Genomic DNA, 18,029 nt, shown 5'->3' on the forward strand with positions numbered 1-18,029 from the left:
CTCGGTCTCCGACGACTCCGGAGGGCGGACTTCACTCCTCCGATGACGCCGCTCGCTCGACCTCGGTTCACTTCCTCCTCGACCTCTGGTATTCCTCTCGACCCCCGTCGGCGCCCTCTCACGACCTCAGGCGGCTCCGGGTACGACGTCTGCTACTTCAGTCAGCGCCGCTTCTCCACCTCGGGCTCCAGGTCTTCAGGCTACTCGACGCCGGACTCCAGGGAAACCAGTTCTCAGGTCAGAATCTTGCTGTTTTCTTGGTTCTAAGGCCTGTTCCTGCTGTCCAGGTCCTTAGGATAAGTTTCTTCTGTCTTCTTCCCACACAGGGCTATAGGCTGGGATCCATCAGTAGGGACAAGTATCAAGGGTGGGTTTATGGACCCCACTCCAGGCACAAGTTTCCACCCCTGCTGCTTCACTCCTTCCTCCTTCACTGTTGTGCTCCTCTCTCTTCACCAGTCAGGTGCCAACTGCCAGCTCCAACTGCCAACTGCCTCTCTTATCCTCCCAACATTCTAAACGGTCTCCAACTGTCACAGAGTTCTGGAATCTCCTGGAATGTTCTGGAAGGTGCTGGTAGGTTCCAGTGGATGCTGGTGATGTCACAGGTGGCCACCATTTTGTGCTTCAGGCCCTCAGACAGAAGTTTCAGGGGTAGCTAAAATGGCTCCCTGAATCTGCAGCAACACGAAAAAGTCTGGTGGTTCCCAAAAAGGAAAAATTCAAACAGGGTTTGAGGCAAAAGTGGGACAAAATAAATAATGATGAGGAGGGACCACCCAAAGGGCTGACAGGTCTAACACGCGTCCCCCCCAGCTGAAAGTGGGGAGAGCTACCCAACCCCTTGGGAGTTCTCATCACTAAGGCGGAAATACCTTGAGAGACCGTCTGCATTGGCGTGGTCCACTCCAGGCCGATGTTCCACCTGAAAGTCCATCCCCTGTAGGGAAATAGACCACCTCAACAACTTGGGATTCTCCCCCTTCATTTGCATCAGCCAACGAAGGGGTCGGTGGTCGGTCTGAACTAGGAAGTGCGAGCCAAACAGGTATGGCCGCAACTTCTTCAGAGCCCATACCACTGCAAAGGCTTCACGCTCTATTGCACTCCACTTCTGTTCCCTGGGAAGTAGTCTCCTGGATAGGAAGACCACGGGTTGATCCAGACCCTCTTCGTTGAGTTGCGATAACACTGCCCCAATGCCATGTTCTGATGCATCTGTCTGGACAATGAACTTCTTGGAAAAGTCTGGGGCCCTTAAGACCGGGGCCTCGCACATGGCTTTCTTCAATTTCTCAAAGGCTTGCTGACAAGCCTCCGTCCAGACTACCCGTCGAGGTTGTTTCTTGGACGTGAGCTCCGTGAGAGGGGCTACGATGGTACCGTACCCCTTCACGAAGCGGCGATAGTATCCCGTGAGGCCCAAAAATGCTCGGACCTCAGTCTGTGTCTTGGGGGGTTCCCAGGCCATGATGGCCTCGATCTTCGCCTGGAGGGGTTGCACCGTTCCCCTACCCACCAAGTGTCCAAGGTACACTACCGACCCCTGCCCGATCTGGCACTTGCTGGCCTTGATCGTCAATCCAGCTTGTCTCAGGGCCTGGAGAACAGCTTGCAGGTGACGCAAGTGATCCTCCCAGCTGCTACTGAAGACGGCTATGTCATCCAGATAAGCAGCAGAGAAACTCTCCATTCCGGTGAGGATCTGGTTTACCAGGCGCTGAAACGTGGCAGGTGCGTTCTTGAGCCCAAAGGGCATCACACAGAACTGGTAGTGGCCATTGGGCGTGGAGAAGGCTGACCTTTCCCTTGCTCCATCAGTCAAAGAGATCTGCCAGTACCCCGAAGTAAGGTCAAAGGTACTTAGATATTGGGCAGCTCCCAGCCGGTCAATCAATTCATCCGCCCTAGGGATCGGATGAGCATCAGTTTTTGTCACTGAATTCAGTCCCCGGTAGTCCACACAGAACCTCAGTTCTGGTTGGGCACCCGGTGGTGCAGCTTTTGGTACTAACACCACCGGACTGGACCAGGGGCTGCTAGAAGGTTCAATCACTCCTAGCTCCAGCATCTTAGTGACTTCGCTATGAATGCTGGCCTTCACCTTGTCTGACATCCGGTAGATCTTGGACTTCACAGGTGGGCTGTCTCCTGTGTCCACGTCATGGACGCACAGGTGAGTCCTACCCGGGACAAGGGAGAACAACGAAGAGTACTGCCCCAGGACCTGGCGACAGTCCTCCTGCTGTTCAGGAGTTAGAGATGGGGAGAGAATCACTCCCTCCACCGACCCATCCTTTTCTTGAGACGCAAACAGATCAGGGAGAGGCTCGCTTTCCACGTCCTCTCCTCCGTCAGTCACCATCATCAAGATGACTTCGGGCCTCTCGTGGTGGGGTTTGAGGCGGTTGGCATGCAGCACCCGCAGGGGCTGACGAGGGGTCTTCAGGTCCACCAAGTAGGTAGCCTTACCCTTCTTCTCCAACACCTCAAAGGGTCCTGACCAGCGATCCTGGAGGGCACTAAGCTCTCCTGGTTCGATCACCCACACCTTCTGGCCAGGCTCCAACTCCACCGGGTGAGCGTTGTGGTCATACCACGCCTTCATCACTGCTTGGCTGGCTTCCAAGTTGTCAGAAGCTTGCTTCCACAACTTAGCCATTTGGCTCCGGAAGGCCAGCATATAGCTCACCACATCCTGGGGGAGCTTTCTGGGAGTTCTTTCCCATCCGTCTCTCACCAGGTTAAGAGGTCCACGTACAGGGTGCCCATACAGAAGCTCGAAGGGGCTGAAGCCCACTCCCTTCTGTGGCACTTCCCTGTATGAAAAAAGTAAACAGGGTAGGAGGACGTCCCATTTCCTCCGCAGGCTTTCAGGCAGACTTCTGATCATGCCTTTTAAGGTTTTGTTAAACCTTTCCACTAGACCATTGGTCTGGGGGTGGTAAGGAGTTGTGAACCGGTAGGTCACTCCACACTCCTTCCACATTGCCCGCATATATGCTGACATGAAGTTGGTCCCCCTGTCGGACACAACTTCCTTGGGAAAACCCACTCGGGTAAAGATTCCCATCAGGGCCCTAGCCACAACAGGTGCTGTTATGGTCCTCAGGGGTATTGCCTCTGGGTACCGTGTGGCATGATCCACCAGAACCAGGATAAACCTGTGACCAGCTGTAGTTGGTGGATCTAATGGACCCACAATGTCGATGCCCACCCTTTCAAAGGGGGTGCTAACGACAGGAAGTGGTTCCAGGGGAGCTTTCAGCTTCACCCCTGTTTTCCCACTGGCTTGGCAAGACACACATGTCCGGCAGTAGGTATCGGACGACACTTTCATCTGAGGCCAATAAAAGTGTGGGACAAGACGGGCGAAGGTCTTGTCTTGCCCCAGGTGTCCTGCCAATGGTATCTCGTGAGCCAACTCTAAAAGGAAGGCTCGATAACGTTGAGGAACTACCAAGGCTCGTGACGATCCATGTAGGGGTGCCTTGGGTTCACTGTAGAGGAGGCCATCCTCCCAGTAAACACTGTAGTTCCCTTCAACGTTCCCTGCTGCCTGGGCTTCGGCCTGTCGCCTCAGCCCCTCAAGGGTAGGGCACTCCCTCTGGCCCTGGCAGAATTCCTCCCTGGACGGGCCTCCCTCCACGTGCCACTCGGCCGGGATGGGTAAGTCCTCCAGGTTGGTAACGTCCCCCTCCGCAGACTCCTGGCCCACCACCTCCGGTGGCCTATCCGTCCTACGGGGTGGAGACGCCGAGGCAGGCTCCTCCTGTCCTCGGTTCTTCCCTTGACTGGCAGCTGGCTGGGCCTTTGTTCCAGGCTCCAGCCGGAATGAACTCCCTCTTCGGGTAGTCTCGGACCTTGTGCTAACACAGGCCCAGTCAGGTGTACCCAGCATCTCGGTGTGAGTCCGGTATTCCACCTCCTTCCAAGCGTTGTGCTCCATGTCATTGCCCAGCAGACAATCGACTGGCACGGCAGGGCTTACGGCAACTCGAAGTGAACCTGCAACCCCCCCCCATTCAAAGGGAACCTCGGCCACGGGATAGTGACCTGTTCTGCCGTCAGCCATCGCGGCTGGGTGGAGTACATCGGGAATTACCTGCTCTGGAGACACCAGCTGGCTACGCACCATAGTCATACTGGCTCCTGTGTCTCTCAGAGCCTCCCCTCTTTGGCCGTTGATGGTGATCCACTGCCCATACTTTGCGGTATTTGCGGGCACCTGGATCTTAGGAACCATCTCCCGTTCTCCCAGGGACACTAAAGTGACACCCGCCCACTCCCTTCCCTTAGTTAAGGGCATCTCCTCCCCGAGCACTACACTAGCTACTCCGGGGGGCTTTCCTCCAGTGGGAGGGGGTGATCGTTTCTGACACTTCGGATCTCCTTTATAGTGTCCAACGCCACCGCACTCATAGCAATGGACAACCCTTGGCTGCTGACTCTGGCCAGGATTAGGGTTTCTGGGTGGGTTAGCCTTAGAGGTGAATCCTGTTCCCTTCCCTTGGAAGTTATTTTGGGGGCCTTTGGAGAACTCCTTTTTCTTTTCCCCTCCCTCTTTCTTCTGGGGGGCGCCCTGTCCGGCCTTTTGAGTATCCCCTCCAGTCCCCCTTGTGGACACCCGGGTACTGGCCCAAATGTCCGCCTCCTCAGCAAGCTTCCGGGGGCTGGTCAGCTTGCTATCCACCAGGTGTTGCCGCAGTTCAGGGAAACATTTCTCGAGTAGGTGTTCCTTCAGTACTAGGTCAAACAGCTCCTCGTAGTTCCTTACTTCACTGCCCTGAATCCAACCTTCCAGTGCCTTCTTTGCATAGTCCAGGAAGTCCACCCAATTCTGTGTGCCCAGTTTGTGACTACCCCTGAACTTCTGTCTGTACTTTTCAGGTGTTAGTCCAAACTTTCTGATGAGCGCCAGTTTCATGGTGGGGTAGTGGGTCTGCTCATCCTCTTCGAGGGCCAATAAAGCATCCCTACCAGCTGGAGGCATGTACCTATACAATCCTCCTCCCCAATACTTCACTGGAACCCCATGGGCCCTCAACGAGACCTCATAGGCTGCTAGCCACTTGGCGATGTCGTCACCCGCCCCATAGCTAGCTACTATGTCCTTTGGCAGGTAAGGTTTGGATTCCCTGGTGGACTCTTGGATTTGGCTGCCACCATTAGGAACAGTTGGTGCTCCAATTCTTAGGATCTGAAGCTCTATCTCTTTCAGTCTTATCTCATGAGCCATCCTCTCTTTCTCCGTCTCATGAGCCAACCTCTGTTCCTCCTTCTCCTTCTCCAGCTTTGCTAAATCCCATGTGAGCTGTCTTTTCTCTCTCCGATCTGCTAACTCCACGCTGGATAAGCCCCCGCTAGAGACAGTGCTGCCCTTCCTAGAAAGTGTCCTGGGCCCTGCTGACAGGTTCCCCACCTCAGGTTGGTACATCTCAGCCCCCTCGGGGTCAGGCTCTCCATCCCTGTCTTCCTCCTCAGCCTTGCTTTCTCGGCGTGCCTCCCCCCAAGCCCTTAAGCTTGTTTGGAGTGCACCCTTCTTTGCTCCTGGGGGACAGTACACCCCCTCCCGCTGGCAAAACTCCCTGAGTTGGGCCACAGTGTACGTTTCTAAATCTTCCAGTACAAACTCCATCTTGCCCACTCAGGTTAGAGGACAGGTTTTGTGCAGTAACAATGTAGGGTGGTACCTTTAGTAATACCTCCTCCCACCACCAGAGTAAATTTGGAAAAAAAACAAAAACCCACAATTAGGAAGGCCGCTGTGAGAAAACTCCCGGTGTAGGCCTATGGACTACCCACAGTTATTGTTGAGTATATGTAGGCACAGCTCTATCCCACCACTGAACACCAATTTATGTTGGAAACAGCCCCACTCCCACTCCGCAGGGTGGTGGTGGACCTTCCCAACACACTGTGGTAGCTTGGCTCGAGTGGTCAGGAAACAGGCGCAGTGCTAAGCATACAATATACCCATACAAGAACCAGGCGTGCATCCGTTCCAAAAACGACTCTACACCGTAAAAATTATGAAAATATTCTTCTTTATCTTTTTCTCTTAGTTGCTGATTGGAAAAATAAATAGGTCAATCACAATATACAAGTTTCAATTAGTGCAGGTCAAATAAATATTGGCTGTTTGATGAAATAAATAGGGGTGATCATAAATAACAGGGCATAAATACAAGTGCAATATATACAGACAATTAAATACTTTGAGGCAATAAATACTGTACCAATAAATATTGTACACCAACAAGTCCTGTGGACCTATAAATATAGTGCAGCAATAAATAGGTAAAAACTCAATAAATACAGTATCCCCAATAAATAATTAAAAGTATACAGCACCCCTCATATAATCAGATGACACTTCACTTCTTAAGGGCTGATTTGGCCCAGGCACAGCTTGTAGGGTTGTGGAAGGCTTGAGGGGGAAGGCTACTCCCTGGCTGGGACAAGGCTGAGGCCTAAACTGAGGTAGATCAAAGGGGGGGAATACCAATGCCCTGGCTTTCCTTCTCCACACAACCTCTCTAGGTCAGTCCCAGTTCACCCCAGGCACAGTCAGGTGGGTTTCAGCACCTCCCTAGCCCCTTAGAGCAGTCTCTCAGGTCTCCACAGGGCCTTAGGCGCCCTCTACTCCACTTACTGCCCTTTTCCTGATGTTCCGACGCCGCTGGAGTCGTGTCGACGCCGTGAGGCGGTTCCGGTTCGGTCTCGGCGGCCTCGGCACAATGTCAGTTCTTTGACGACGCCGGCAGGCGGTTCCGGTCCGATGTCGGTGGCCTCGGTTCGATCTCGACCTCCGATTCGACGACGTCGGGCAGTCTCTTCACGATGTCGACTTCGGGCGGCTCCGGTCCGATGGCGCTCTCGGCTCCGATGACGTCGGCCGGCCTGGCCTCGATGTCGACTTCCGGCGACTCCGGGGTGCGATCCTCACCCCCGACCTCCGGTGCTCCTCCTCACAGGTTCCGGGCGACTCCGGAGTGCGATCCTCACTCCCGACCTCCGGTGCTCCTCTACCTCGGTCTCCGACGACTCCGGAGGGCGGACTTCACTCCTCCGATGACGCCGCTCGCTCGACCTCGGTTCACTTCCTCCTCGACCTCTGGTATTCCTCTCGACCCCCGTCGGCGCCCTCTCACGACCTCAGGCGGCTCCGGGTACGACGTCTGCTACTTCAGTCAGCGCCGCTTCTCCACCTCGGGCTCCAGGTCTTCAGGCTACTCGACGCCGGACTCCAGGGAAACCAGTTCTCAGGTCAGAATCTTGCTGTTTTCTTGGTTCTAAGGCCTGTTCCTGCTGTCCAGGTCCTTAGGATAAGTTTCTTCTGTCTTCTTCCCACACAGGGCTATAGGCTGGGATCCATCAGTAGGGACAAGTATCAAGGGTGGGTTTATGGACCCCACTCCAGGCACAAGTTTCCACCCCTGCTGCTTCACTCCTTCCTCCTTCACTGTTGTGCTCCTCTCTCTTCACCAGTCAGGTGCCAACTGCCAGCTCCAACTGCCAACTGCCTCTCTTATCCTCCCAACATTCTAAACGGTCTCCAACTGTCACAGAGTTCTGGAATCTCCTGGAATGTTCTGGAAGGTGCTGGTAGGTTCCAGTGGATGCTGGTGATGTCACAGGTGGCCACCATTTTGTGCTTCAGGCCCTCAGACAGAAGTTTCAGGGGTAGCTAAAATGGCTCCCTGAATCTGCAGCAACACGAAAAAGTCTGGTGGTTCCCAAAAAGGAAAAATTCAAACAGGGTTTGAGGCAAAAGTGGGACAAAATAAATAATGATGAGGAGGGACCACCCAAAGGGCTGACAGGTCTAACAATCTGGGAATGGACAGTGAAGCATACCGCATACGCTTTCGCAAGGAGAGGGGACACCCGGGAGAGAACCCCAAGACCCTCTTCTATCGCCTGAAAAACGAGGCTGACAAGTGGCTGCGCTCCCAGGACAGTACGAAGGAGGAAATCCTCGATAAAATCTACCTGGAACAATTCTTAGAGGCTCTCCCCTACAATACACAACGGTGGCTCCGCCAACACTCAGGTCTTACCACCACAGAAGCCATCGAGATGGCCTCCACGTTTGCACGAGCCCAGCCTCGGATATCCCAACCAGACACCGACCGTGGGAACCGACTCCAGAGTCAAAAACCAGAGAAGAGAATGATAAAGCCGCCTCCGGAATCTCTGCGAATAATTCCACGCCGCATGGAAGGAGTGCCTCCTAAGGGGCCGCAGTGCTATGACTGTGGAGACTGGGGTCACATCGCTAGAGCTTGCCCCAAAAGAAAACCCCAGGAAGAACCCATGGAAATCGGGTATTTACCGAGGACAGTGTTGTATACAGCCGAGTTGGGAAATGCATTTTATGTGAGTGTCCTGCTAAACGGTCTGTCAGTAAAAGCCTTGCTAGATTCCGGGTGTAGGCAGTCAGTGGTAAAGAGGGATTTGGTAGAACCTAATCAACTCCTGCCAGGAGAATTAGTACACATCAGGTGCGTACATGGAGACCTCAAACCCTATCCTGTAGCCCTTTTAGAAATCTCTTATCCGGGGAAAACACCACACTCCATCAGGGTTGGGGTGATGCCAGGCCTTCCCGAAGCAATAATAATAGGGACAGACAATCCCGGGTTCTTAGAGCAGTTCCAGCACCTCCTCCACACCCAAACCCTGAAACCAGACAGGACCAGAGTAGGGCCCCCTGTCACACACGCCTTACTTACCCCCGAACCTTGGCTTCTGGACAGAAGCTTCAAGTTCGCACAAATACACTGTGCTACGCTGCAGAATGCCTGGGAGAGTGCTCGTAGAAGGAACGATACCGATACCTCAACATATCCCTATTTTTTTATCGATAAGGAAATGTTGTATAGAAAACCATCCCCCGACGAGGAACCACAGTTGTTGGTGCCTAGGGCCTTTCGCTCACAGCTTATGTTCTTTTCACATTCCCACCTAACGGCAGGGCATATAGGGGCAGAAAAAACCTTAAAAAACGTGTTAAGACAATTTTACTGGCCAGGGATATATCAAGAGATGAAACAATACTGCCAGGAATGTGCCACGTGCCAAAAACGGAACCCATATCAACCACCCCACGTACCTTTACAACCACTCCCGATAATTGGTACCCCATTCACCAGGGTTGGGATGGATATAGTTGGTCCTCTCCCCAAAACCCGAAAAGGGCATGAATATCTACTCGTGGTGGTCAACTATGCCACCCGGTTCCCCGAAGCCTTTCCCCTAAAAACCACGACCACCCAAAACATAGCCAATTGCCTGGTGGACTTGTTTTCGAGAGTAGGGTTTCCCAAAGAGATCCTTACGGATCAGGGCACCCCTTTTATGTCCCGGACTATGAAAGAGGTCTGTACCCTTCTCGATTTGTCCCATATTCGTACCTCAGTTTATCATCCCCAGACCGATGGCCTGGTCGAGAGGTACAATGGGACAATAAAACTCATCCTCAAAAAAATGTTGCAGGCAGAAGGGAAAGACTGGGACCGACTCCTACCCCTCGCTCTCTATGTGATCCGGAGTCAACATCAGAGTAGCCTCGGTTGTTCGTCCTTCGAACTACTCTATGGACGACAGCCCCGGTCTCTTCTGGACATGACAAAAGAGGCCTGGGAGAAAGAAGAGGAAATAGGTACCAGAGAGATGCTGGAGTATACACAGGAACTCAAATCTCGCTTGGGAAAGTTACGAGACCTAGCATATTCCCATCTGGAACAAAAACAGAGAGATCAAGCATACCACTACAACAAGGGAAAAAAGTGGAGAGTCTTAAAAGAAGGAGATTGGGTGTTAGTACTAATGCCGTCCTCCACTTGTAAATTCAGAGCCGAAAGACTGGGACCCTATAAGATAGTGGGAACGGTGGGGAAAACCAGTTATAGACTCCAAATAAACCCCAATAGAGTACAAACCTACCACATTAACCTCCTTCGCAAGTGGTTGGGCCCTATACCCCAAACGGTAGGGTTTACACTGCCCTCTCTCCAGTCAACTGACACTACCTTAGAGCAGCTAGTCGTAAACACAGAACTAGATGGTGATTCCCGAAAGGAGCTCAATGTCCTCCTGCAGAAATATGTCACACTGTTTTCCGACCTACCAGGTAGGACTTCCCTAGCCGAACATAGAATACACACCCGTCCTGGCCAAGTGGTTAATAAAAAACCATATAGAATACCAGCTGCCCGACGAGAAGCCGTCCGGAGGGAGGTTCACGATATGGTACGGATGGGGGTCATACAGCCCTCCAGGAGCGAGTGGAACTCTCCAATAGTAATGGTCCCTAAGCCAGATGGTTCCATTCGCTTCTGCATGGACTTTAGGGCCCTCAACGAGATATCGAAATTTGACTCATACCCCATCCCTAGGGTGGATGATCTAATTGAGACACTAGGGGAGGCTCGTTTTATAACGACATTTGACCTGACCAAAGGATATTGGCAGGTTCCCTTGCATCCACTAGACCGCGAAAAGACCGCCTTCTCCACCCCAGATGGGTTGTATGAATTTTTAGTGCTTCCCTTTGGTCTTCACGGGGCACCCGCAACGTTTCAGCGCCTCATGAACGAGGTGCTGAAAAACGTCCAACATTGTGCATCAGCCTACCTGGATGACATAGTCGTGTTTAGCTCAACCTGGGAAGAGCACCTACAACACCTCGAGTTAGTCCTGAGTGCTCTGAGGGAGGCGGGCCTTCACATCAATTCAAAGAAGTCACGAGTGGGGTTCCAATCCGTCAAATATTTAGGGTACGTGTTAGGACACGGGTTGATTGCCCCGCAAGAAGAAAAGGTACGAGCCATCAGAGAGACACCCTTTCCTAGGACTAAAAAGGAGGTCCGTGCCTTCTTGGGCCTCCTAGGCTACTATAGGAGGTTTATCCCTTCATATTCCGAGATTGCCGGACCCCTCACCGACGTGTTGAAAAAAGAGGTAAAGGACAAAGCCCTCCAGCAGCCTTCTGAGACGTTAAAAAGAGCCTTTGAGAGCCTAAAACATGCAATCACCACCAGCCCAGTCTTGGTATCCCCCGACTTCACACGTCCCTTCTTGTTACAAACAGACGCCTCCGGGTGTGGGATAGGGGCTGTACTGTCACAAACATCACGGGAAGGGATAGAACACCCCGTTCTCTTCATAAGCCGAAAATTGTTCCCCAGAGAAATGAAATATCCAACAATTGAAAAAGAGTGCCTAGCGGTGAAATGGGCTGTTGACAAATTAAGATACTATCTGGAGGGGGCCCATTTCACTCTGTATACGGACCATGCCCCTCTACAGTGGCTAAGCAGGAACCAAGGCCACAACCCCAGAGTATTGAGATGGTTTCTGACCCTCCAACCCTTTTCATTTACTGTCAAACACAAAAAGGGCAGCGAGAACGGTAATGCGGACTTCCTCTCTCGCATTTTACCTCTCCCCGATCGGGAGAATCCAAGGGGGGAGGAATGTCACGGGGTCGCCCCAGACTCCCACGGTGCGGGGGCACGGGCTCCCCAGTGACGTTGGACCTACACTTACCTGGCCGGTGCCCTGTCTTTTCCCCACAGCCTCACGGAGAGACTTGGTATCCAAAAGGCACCAACGAACCACAAAAAGGAACGGAGCCTTTTAATTTTCCCGGAAGATCGGAGGAACCCGCCCACAACTACCTCGTGACCTGCCATCTCCCAATGAAAAGAGACCTGGATTCAAACGTCGGAGAGACGAACGCTCCAGGAAGTGAAACAGACGGGAAGGACACCGCACCGGGAATCGAGGAGTCGGAGGGCTGTACAGACGCCGCACCGAACGAGGACCCGAGGAGAGTCACGGACGGAGGAGGTGGACGAAAGCCAGGAGGCCAACAGGAAGGCGCATCGCCCAGCCACGTACCTGGAGGCGCGTGGCTCACCCAGGTACGCGGGCGTATGGCAGGGTGGTTCGGGAGGCGGGAGAAGGTTTAGCCGGCTCTCCCTTCTATCGTCTTGGTACACTGTGGATTCACTGCACCTTCTGTAAATACGAGCACCGGTGTCCCTCACGCCCTTTCCCCACTTAGAAACCCATCACGGCAGGCTATTACAGCGCTGTTCTTGTCTCCCCTTGCCTTACATGCACCTGTGACGAATCCACCTTGGGGAAGAGGCCGGAGAAGACGCCAAATCCAACGCGCAGAGGGAGGACCTACAAGGGAGATCGTCTATAGTGGGACTGAACAGTTCGTTGGGGTTGTACCTGACTATAGTAAACGCCTTGCACAGAAATATACTGGAAAGGAGTAATAAAAGCAACTCCTTTGTAACACACCTCTGCCTCTGAAGTGTCTACCTTTCAATCTGACCCCCTCTTATCTATACGCCAAGACCTGACCCAGGGTGCAAACGATCACACAGTGGTAGCGATCTTTCGTTGTTTGCAAACGGGTGACCCCGGGTTCTGGGTCGGGTAGGCTGTGTTAGTCAGGGTCGTGTGGGGTGTAGAGGTTAGTCTGGTGTCGCTACGGGTCTGAATGGGCCACGCCACGAGGCCGGGTCCAACATCCCCTTACATGCCCTATCCTACAGCATCTTTCACTCGTATCTCTTCCCCCAACCCCTCCTTTCCACCTTAGCTGTTTGTCCTTTGAGGGCCCCCTTGTCGCTTTCTCCCCTCAGAGCTACCTTGTTGCTTTCTCTGCTCCAGGCTCCCTTGTCTCTTTCACACCTATTCCCCCCCTCTATTTTTCTCTTGCCCCCACCCTCACCCCCATATTCTTCTCTTCCCCTCCTTTCGCCCCTTTCTCTCCCCTCAGGCTCCCTTGCCTCCCCTCCTCCCTTGTGTGCACCTTCTCTGTTTTTTAACCCCCTTAGTCCTGGCCTCATTCTCTCCCTCCTTAGCCCCCTTGACTTTCTCTCTTGTCTCTGTCCAGTGGGAATCCATGTTATTTTCCATCCACCACCTTGTCTATTTTCTCTTGGCCCCCATTCCTCAGTCTCTTGTTCACCCCCCCCCCCCCCAAGGCCCTCTCTTTCTCGGTCTCTTTCCCAGTCCCCACTTTTCTCTCTTCCTTAGTTTTCTTTTGTAAGCTTTCACTATCACAGCTTGCCCCCTCTTGCCATAACCTCACTGTCTTTCTTAGCTTTTCATCCCCACTTCCTTATTAGGTTATAGAAGGAGGTGATTCACGTCTATCCGCAATACAATTCTATTCGGAGTTGGCTTTTTCTTCTATTTTACTATGTCAAGTGTTTTTGGCCAATCAGCGTTTCTGCACTCACATTATTTAGGCATGCACTTTCCTTGCTTGCTTCAATATTGTTTATTTAAGAGTAGTATTGAATATTTTGTTTGTGGTACGTTCTCTATGTTCCAAGTATGTGTGATTGTTTGCAGTAAACAGTAAGATGTTCTAAATCTCTTCAGGATTCATTACAATGACCAACAAAGGTCAGAGTCTACAAGGCCCAGTTTGGGCAGTCTCGTAGGCATGCAAAAGGATATGTAAATGGTCCAGTATTTGAATTGTGAGGTCAATGTGGACATTTTGTGTCTCAATTACATAATTCCCTTTGGGCTCGTTAGCAATATCACCTAACGTTATACTTAACAGATGGGATTACTACTTACTTGATTTGCTACTCACATAAATATTAGAACTGTTCATTCATGATTGGAAAAATATATATGCCTTGTGCCATATCTGCTGGGCCTGTGTTTGCTTTTATCGAAGTGCTGATATTATTATACATTATGATAATTTCAGTGCTATCTCCTCTATATTGCTGTGGAATAAACTCCTAACTGTACCTAGAAACAGTCAGACCTCCCTAAATAATCGACTTGGACACTAAATGAATATGTCTCTGTTGATGCTCAGGTAAAGAAAGCACTTCGAGTTTTGCAATATATAACTGCAAAATAATAAAAGTTACAAAAAACAGTGTACTGCTGCAGAGTTAAGATTTTATTCCATCTTGAGAGCGAGGACGAAAATGGGGAACCCCATAGGGATCCGTCTCGGCACCTGCTTTTAAGAATTGCCGGTGCTGGGCACTGGCAGGACCCGGCCCACTTAAAGCTCTGGGGGCACGTTGCCAACTCTGTGTTTTTTAGCGTGAGGCAGCTGTACATTACTGCACAGGAAGCAAGGGTGGGCGCTGGTGATAAGAACTGCTTATTGCCACGGAGGCGACCTGTCGTCACCTCCAACTAAACTTCTCGTTGGACTTATGTGCCCCCGATAGAGACGAATCTAAATGGAATAGGCAGGAAGTAATACAGTATCCAGAGGAGGGGCGCACCACATTCTGCGATGGGGGTGGAGGGGGCATTTTGTATTACGCCTCTGCCCTAAATATCAGAAATATGCTTGTGGTGGGCACAAAAACCATGCAAGGGGCTTACGTGTGTGATTTAAATGTGCGTCAACGCGGCGACCCTCAGAACTCACAGGGGCGCGGCAGAATACGCATCCCGCTATTGTGGCCTAAACACAGACAGGGTGTGGCCAGCCCGCCCTGTTGACAATCCGCAGCAAGTTTTACGTGTTCATTTATACGGCTTACACTTTGGCACACTTGTGCCCCGGTCACTTTCTTCAAAGGCGGTGTCTGTGACGCAGCCTCGGGGGAAATAAAAGGCACACTCTGAAAGCAGGTGTCTGGAAATGTGTAACTTTATTCAGGGTCCGGCGAGCAGAGCGCAGTGTCGGCTCTGGTAGCTACAAAGGGGAGATTTACAGAAACATCACGGTATTAAAGAAACGTCACTGTATCCGACCAGGAGTGTTGAATGTGTACCAGTGGTTGTGGTGGTGGGACTGGCATTCATTTTTTGGGGTTATGAGATTCTTTAGCTGCAATGTTATCCTCATAGTTATGGGTTTTGTGCATTTGCCACATAATCCACAATCTACTGAATAATTATAGATTTGTATAAACATTGTTGTAGTTCAAATGGATCAAAATTTACTAAAACAAAAATGCACCACACAGGGATGCTCATTTACACAACCTTTGCGAAGGTTAACTGGTCAACTTTCAGTTGTCAATTGCTGTATCCAGGTGCTAAACTGGTACTAATGAGATTACACTTTTGACCACACAATTGTAATGTATTAAAATGACAAAATAGTATTATAATACTGCCACATAAGTTTCATTCTTCCGCACAATTTGCATTTTCCTGCTGGATAATTTGGTCAATCCTGTCTCATAATTTTGTACAGTCATGCCGCCTAATTCCAGTGGCCATAACAGCGCTAAAAACAAGCATTGGCATAGCCAATAGGTCTTGCCTTTGGGGCCTTATAAGTGTTTAACCATGCAACAGTTAATGTTGTTGCACCAAGGATATTGTGCTGCATCACTAAATACTTAGAAGGTCCCAAAAGCGAGACCTATTGGCTATGCCAATGCTTGTTTCCCAATGTGAGTAGTTATAGATTTTAGACCCTAGTTCAGCAGGACCTATAGAAACAGCAAACCTGTACATTTTTAAAACAAGACACCCAGGGGTATCCGGGGTGGGGTGACTTGTGTAGCTCTCACCAAGTTTTTGTTACCCAGAATCCCTTGTAAACCTCAAACTTTGACTATAAGAACACATTTTTCTCACATTTCTGTGATGGTAAGTTCTGGAAACTGTGGGAAGCCACAAACCTCCTTCCACCCGGCATTCCTCTAAGTCTCCCGATAAAAATGGTCCCTCACTTGTGTGGGTAGGCTTAGTGCCTGAGACCGGAAACAGCCCAAAATGCAACATGAATGCATCACATTTTTCCACTCAAAACGAAACCTTTTTTTGCAAACGTGGGGAGCTGTAGATTTTGGACCCTAGCTCAGCCAGCACCTATGGAAACCTATCAACCCTGTAAATTTTTAAAAAATAGACACCTAGTGGTATAGGGTGACTTGTGTGGCTCTCAAAAGGTTTATTTTACCCACAATTCCTTGCAAACCTTAAACTTTGTCTAAAAAACACATTTTGTTACATTTCTGTGATTGAAAGTTCTGGAATCTGCAGGGATCCACAAACTTCTTTCTACCCAGCATTCCCCAAGTCTCCCAATATAAATAGTACCCTACTTGCGTGGGTAGGCCTAGCGCCCGCAACAGGAAACAGCCCAGAACACAACATGGACACATAACATTTTCCCACTGAAAATTACCCTTTTTTCCCAATGTAAGTAGGTGTAGATTTTGCACCTGAGCTCGTCGAAACCTAGCAAACCTGAACATTTTTTAAAACTAGACAACTAGGGGAGTTCAGGGTTGTGTGCCTTGCGTGGATCCTTCAAGCTTTTCTTATCCTCAATACTCTGCAAAGCTCAAACTTTGTCTGAAACAACGGTTTTCCCTTACAGTTCTGTGATGAAAACTTCCGGAATCCGCAGAAAGCTACAAAATTCCTACCACCCAACATTAACCCCCATTGTGCTAATATAAACGCTGTCCCACTTGTGTGGCTAGGCCTAGTGCCCGTGACAGAAACAAATCAAACCAAGGTCAATGGAAGTCCCCTTGGTTTGAGCCGTTCCTGTAGCGGACACTAGGCCCAGCTGCACAAGAGGGGCTGCTTTTTTATCGATAAATAGGGGAATTTTGTGGATTCCAGAAGTTTCCATCACAGAAATTGAATGAAAATGCATGATTTCATCAGAGTTTACATTTTGCTGAGCTTTGTGGGTAAGAAAAGGAGACAAAACTTTCTCAAGGCCAACCTTTCTTAACAAACTCACAAACGTGCTGAAGAAGGGCATCATCACTCAACAAACTTTCCCCCTCTTCTTCAGAACCTATCTCGGACTTAGGTATATCTAAAGCAGCAACAAATAATTTGTCACAGTCCTCATCACAAAGCTTGCTGAAATCCACCTCTTCACTCTCCTTTACGGAAAACGAGATATAAAGTCAGCGCCCTCATTCCTCCTACCGGCAAAGTTGGACACATCAAACTGGTCCTGCAAAAACCTGGCCACCATTCTCTAAATCCTGGGTGTGCAACATTTACTGGCACCAGCACTTAGAGTAGGAACCAACGGCTTGTGATCGGTTTGTAGGTTAAAACATCTCCCCCAAATGTATGGATGGAATTTCTCAATGGCCCCCAGACAAGCCAGCAGTTCCTTTCCTATGACAGAGTAATGTACCTCAGCATCCCTCGACACTCTAGATGCAAATTCCTCTGTGTCTTCTTTATCACAAATCCTTTGTGTTAATATAGCACCAAGCCCTACTTGACTCACATCAACAGTAATACAACAAGGTGCGTCCAGATCAAATGGTTTGAGGGCTTTGCTCTTACTTGAGGTGGACTTGATGAGATCAAAAGCTGAGGCACACTCAATAGACCAAAATGATTTGACACCTTTTTTAAGCAGATTGCTAATGGGACGCACAATGGTGGCGAAGTCAGGAATAAAGTGCGAGTAATCTCACACAGCCCAATAGTGACTTGACACTAATCTCATCATTGGGAGAAGAAGCATTGACAATAGCTTCAACTAGGCCTAATCTAGGTTTAATACCCTCTTGAGACAACAGATGCCCCAGGTATTCTACCTCAGTGTTACATTTTTCGGTTTTGAGTACCACACCCTTTTCTTCAAACATTTTCAGAACTTTGTGTAGAATGACATCATGTGAAAGAGTATCTTTGGCAAAGATCAACACATCGTCCTGGAAAACCAGAACACCTTCCACCCCTTTTAACAGATCTTGCATCACCCTCTGAAAAACAGAGGCGGCAGATGCCAACCCAAAAGGCGTAGGTCGGTATGTGAATGTGCCAAGGGGAGAAATAAACACAGTAAAGTGACGTGACTCTGGATGAAGCTTTATCTGGTGGTAGGCACTTGGCTCCCTTGACACAAGCAAACACATTGTTGATGATCTTGGGCAAAGGATGAGAATCAATTCAAATCTCCTTGTTGAGGGACCTCAAATCTACACAGACTTGAAGCTCCCCACACCTCTTGTGAGCCACAACGAGGGGAGACGACCACAGTGAAGATTCAGAGGGTTCAATGATCC

General features: G+C 50.3%; 2 protein-coding genes across 3 annotated transcripts in view; both read left to right on the plus strand.

Moving 5' to 3' along the window:
• The window catches only part of LOC146796173 (uncharacterized), a 244,237-nt gene that overhangs the window by 60,967 nt on the left and 165,241 nt on the right, over positions 1–18,029 (plus strand). The gene's annotated exons all lie outside the window — the stretch shown is intronic.
• LOC146796175 (zinc finger and SCAN domain-containing protein 30-like) lies at positions 7,843–17,305 on the plus strand. The gene is made up of 2 exons (XM_085631272.1): positions 7,843–8,330; positions 17,221–17,305. The coding sequence occupies exons 1-2, from the start codon at positions 7,843–7,845 to the stop codon at positions 17,303–17,305; spliced, it is 573 nt and encodes a 190-aa protein (XP_085487398.1).

The sequence above is a fragment of the Triturus cristatus genome, chromosome 10 (genome assembly GCF_964204655.1).
Source record: "Triturus cristatus chromosome 10, aTriCri1.1, whole genome shotgun sequence".
Taxonomy (NCBI): Eukaryota; Metazoa; Chordata; class Amphibia; order Caudata; family Salamandridae; genus Triturus; species Triturus cristatus.

Excerpts from the sequence above, each read along its gene's own strand:
- LOC146796175 (XM_085631272.1), top strand. The coding sequence starts at position 7,843 with ATGGACAGTGAAGCATACCGCATACGCTTTCGCAAGGAGAGGGGACAC. Across the intron at positions 8,331-17,220 it reads GAAGAACCCATGGAAATCGG|CACCAAGCCCTACTTGACTC; the intron begins GTATTTACCGAG and ends GTGTTAATATAG.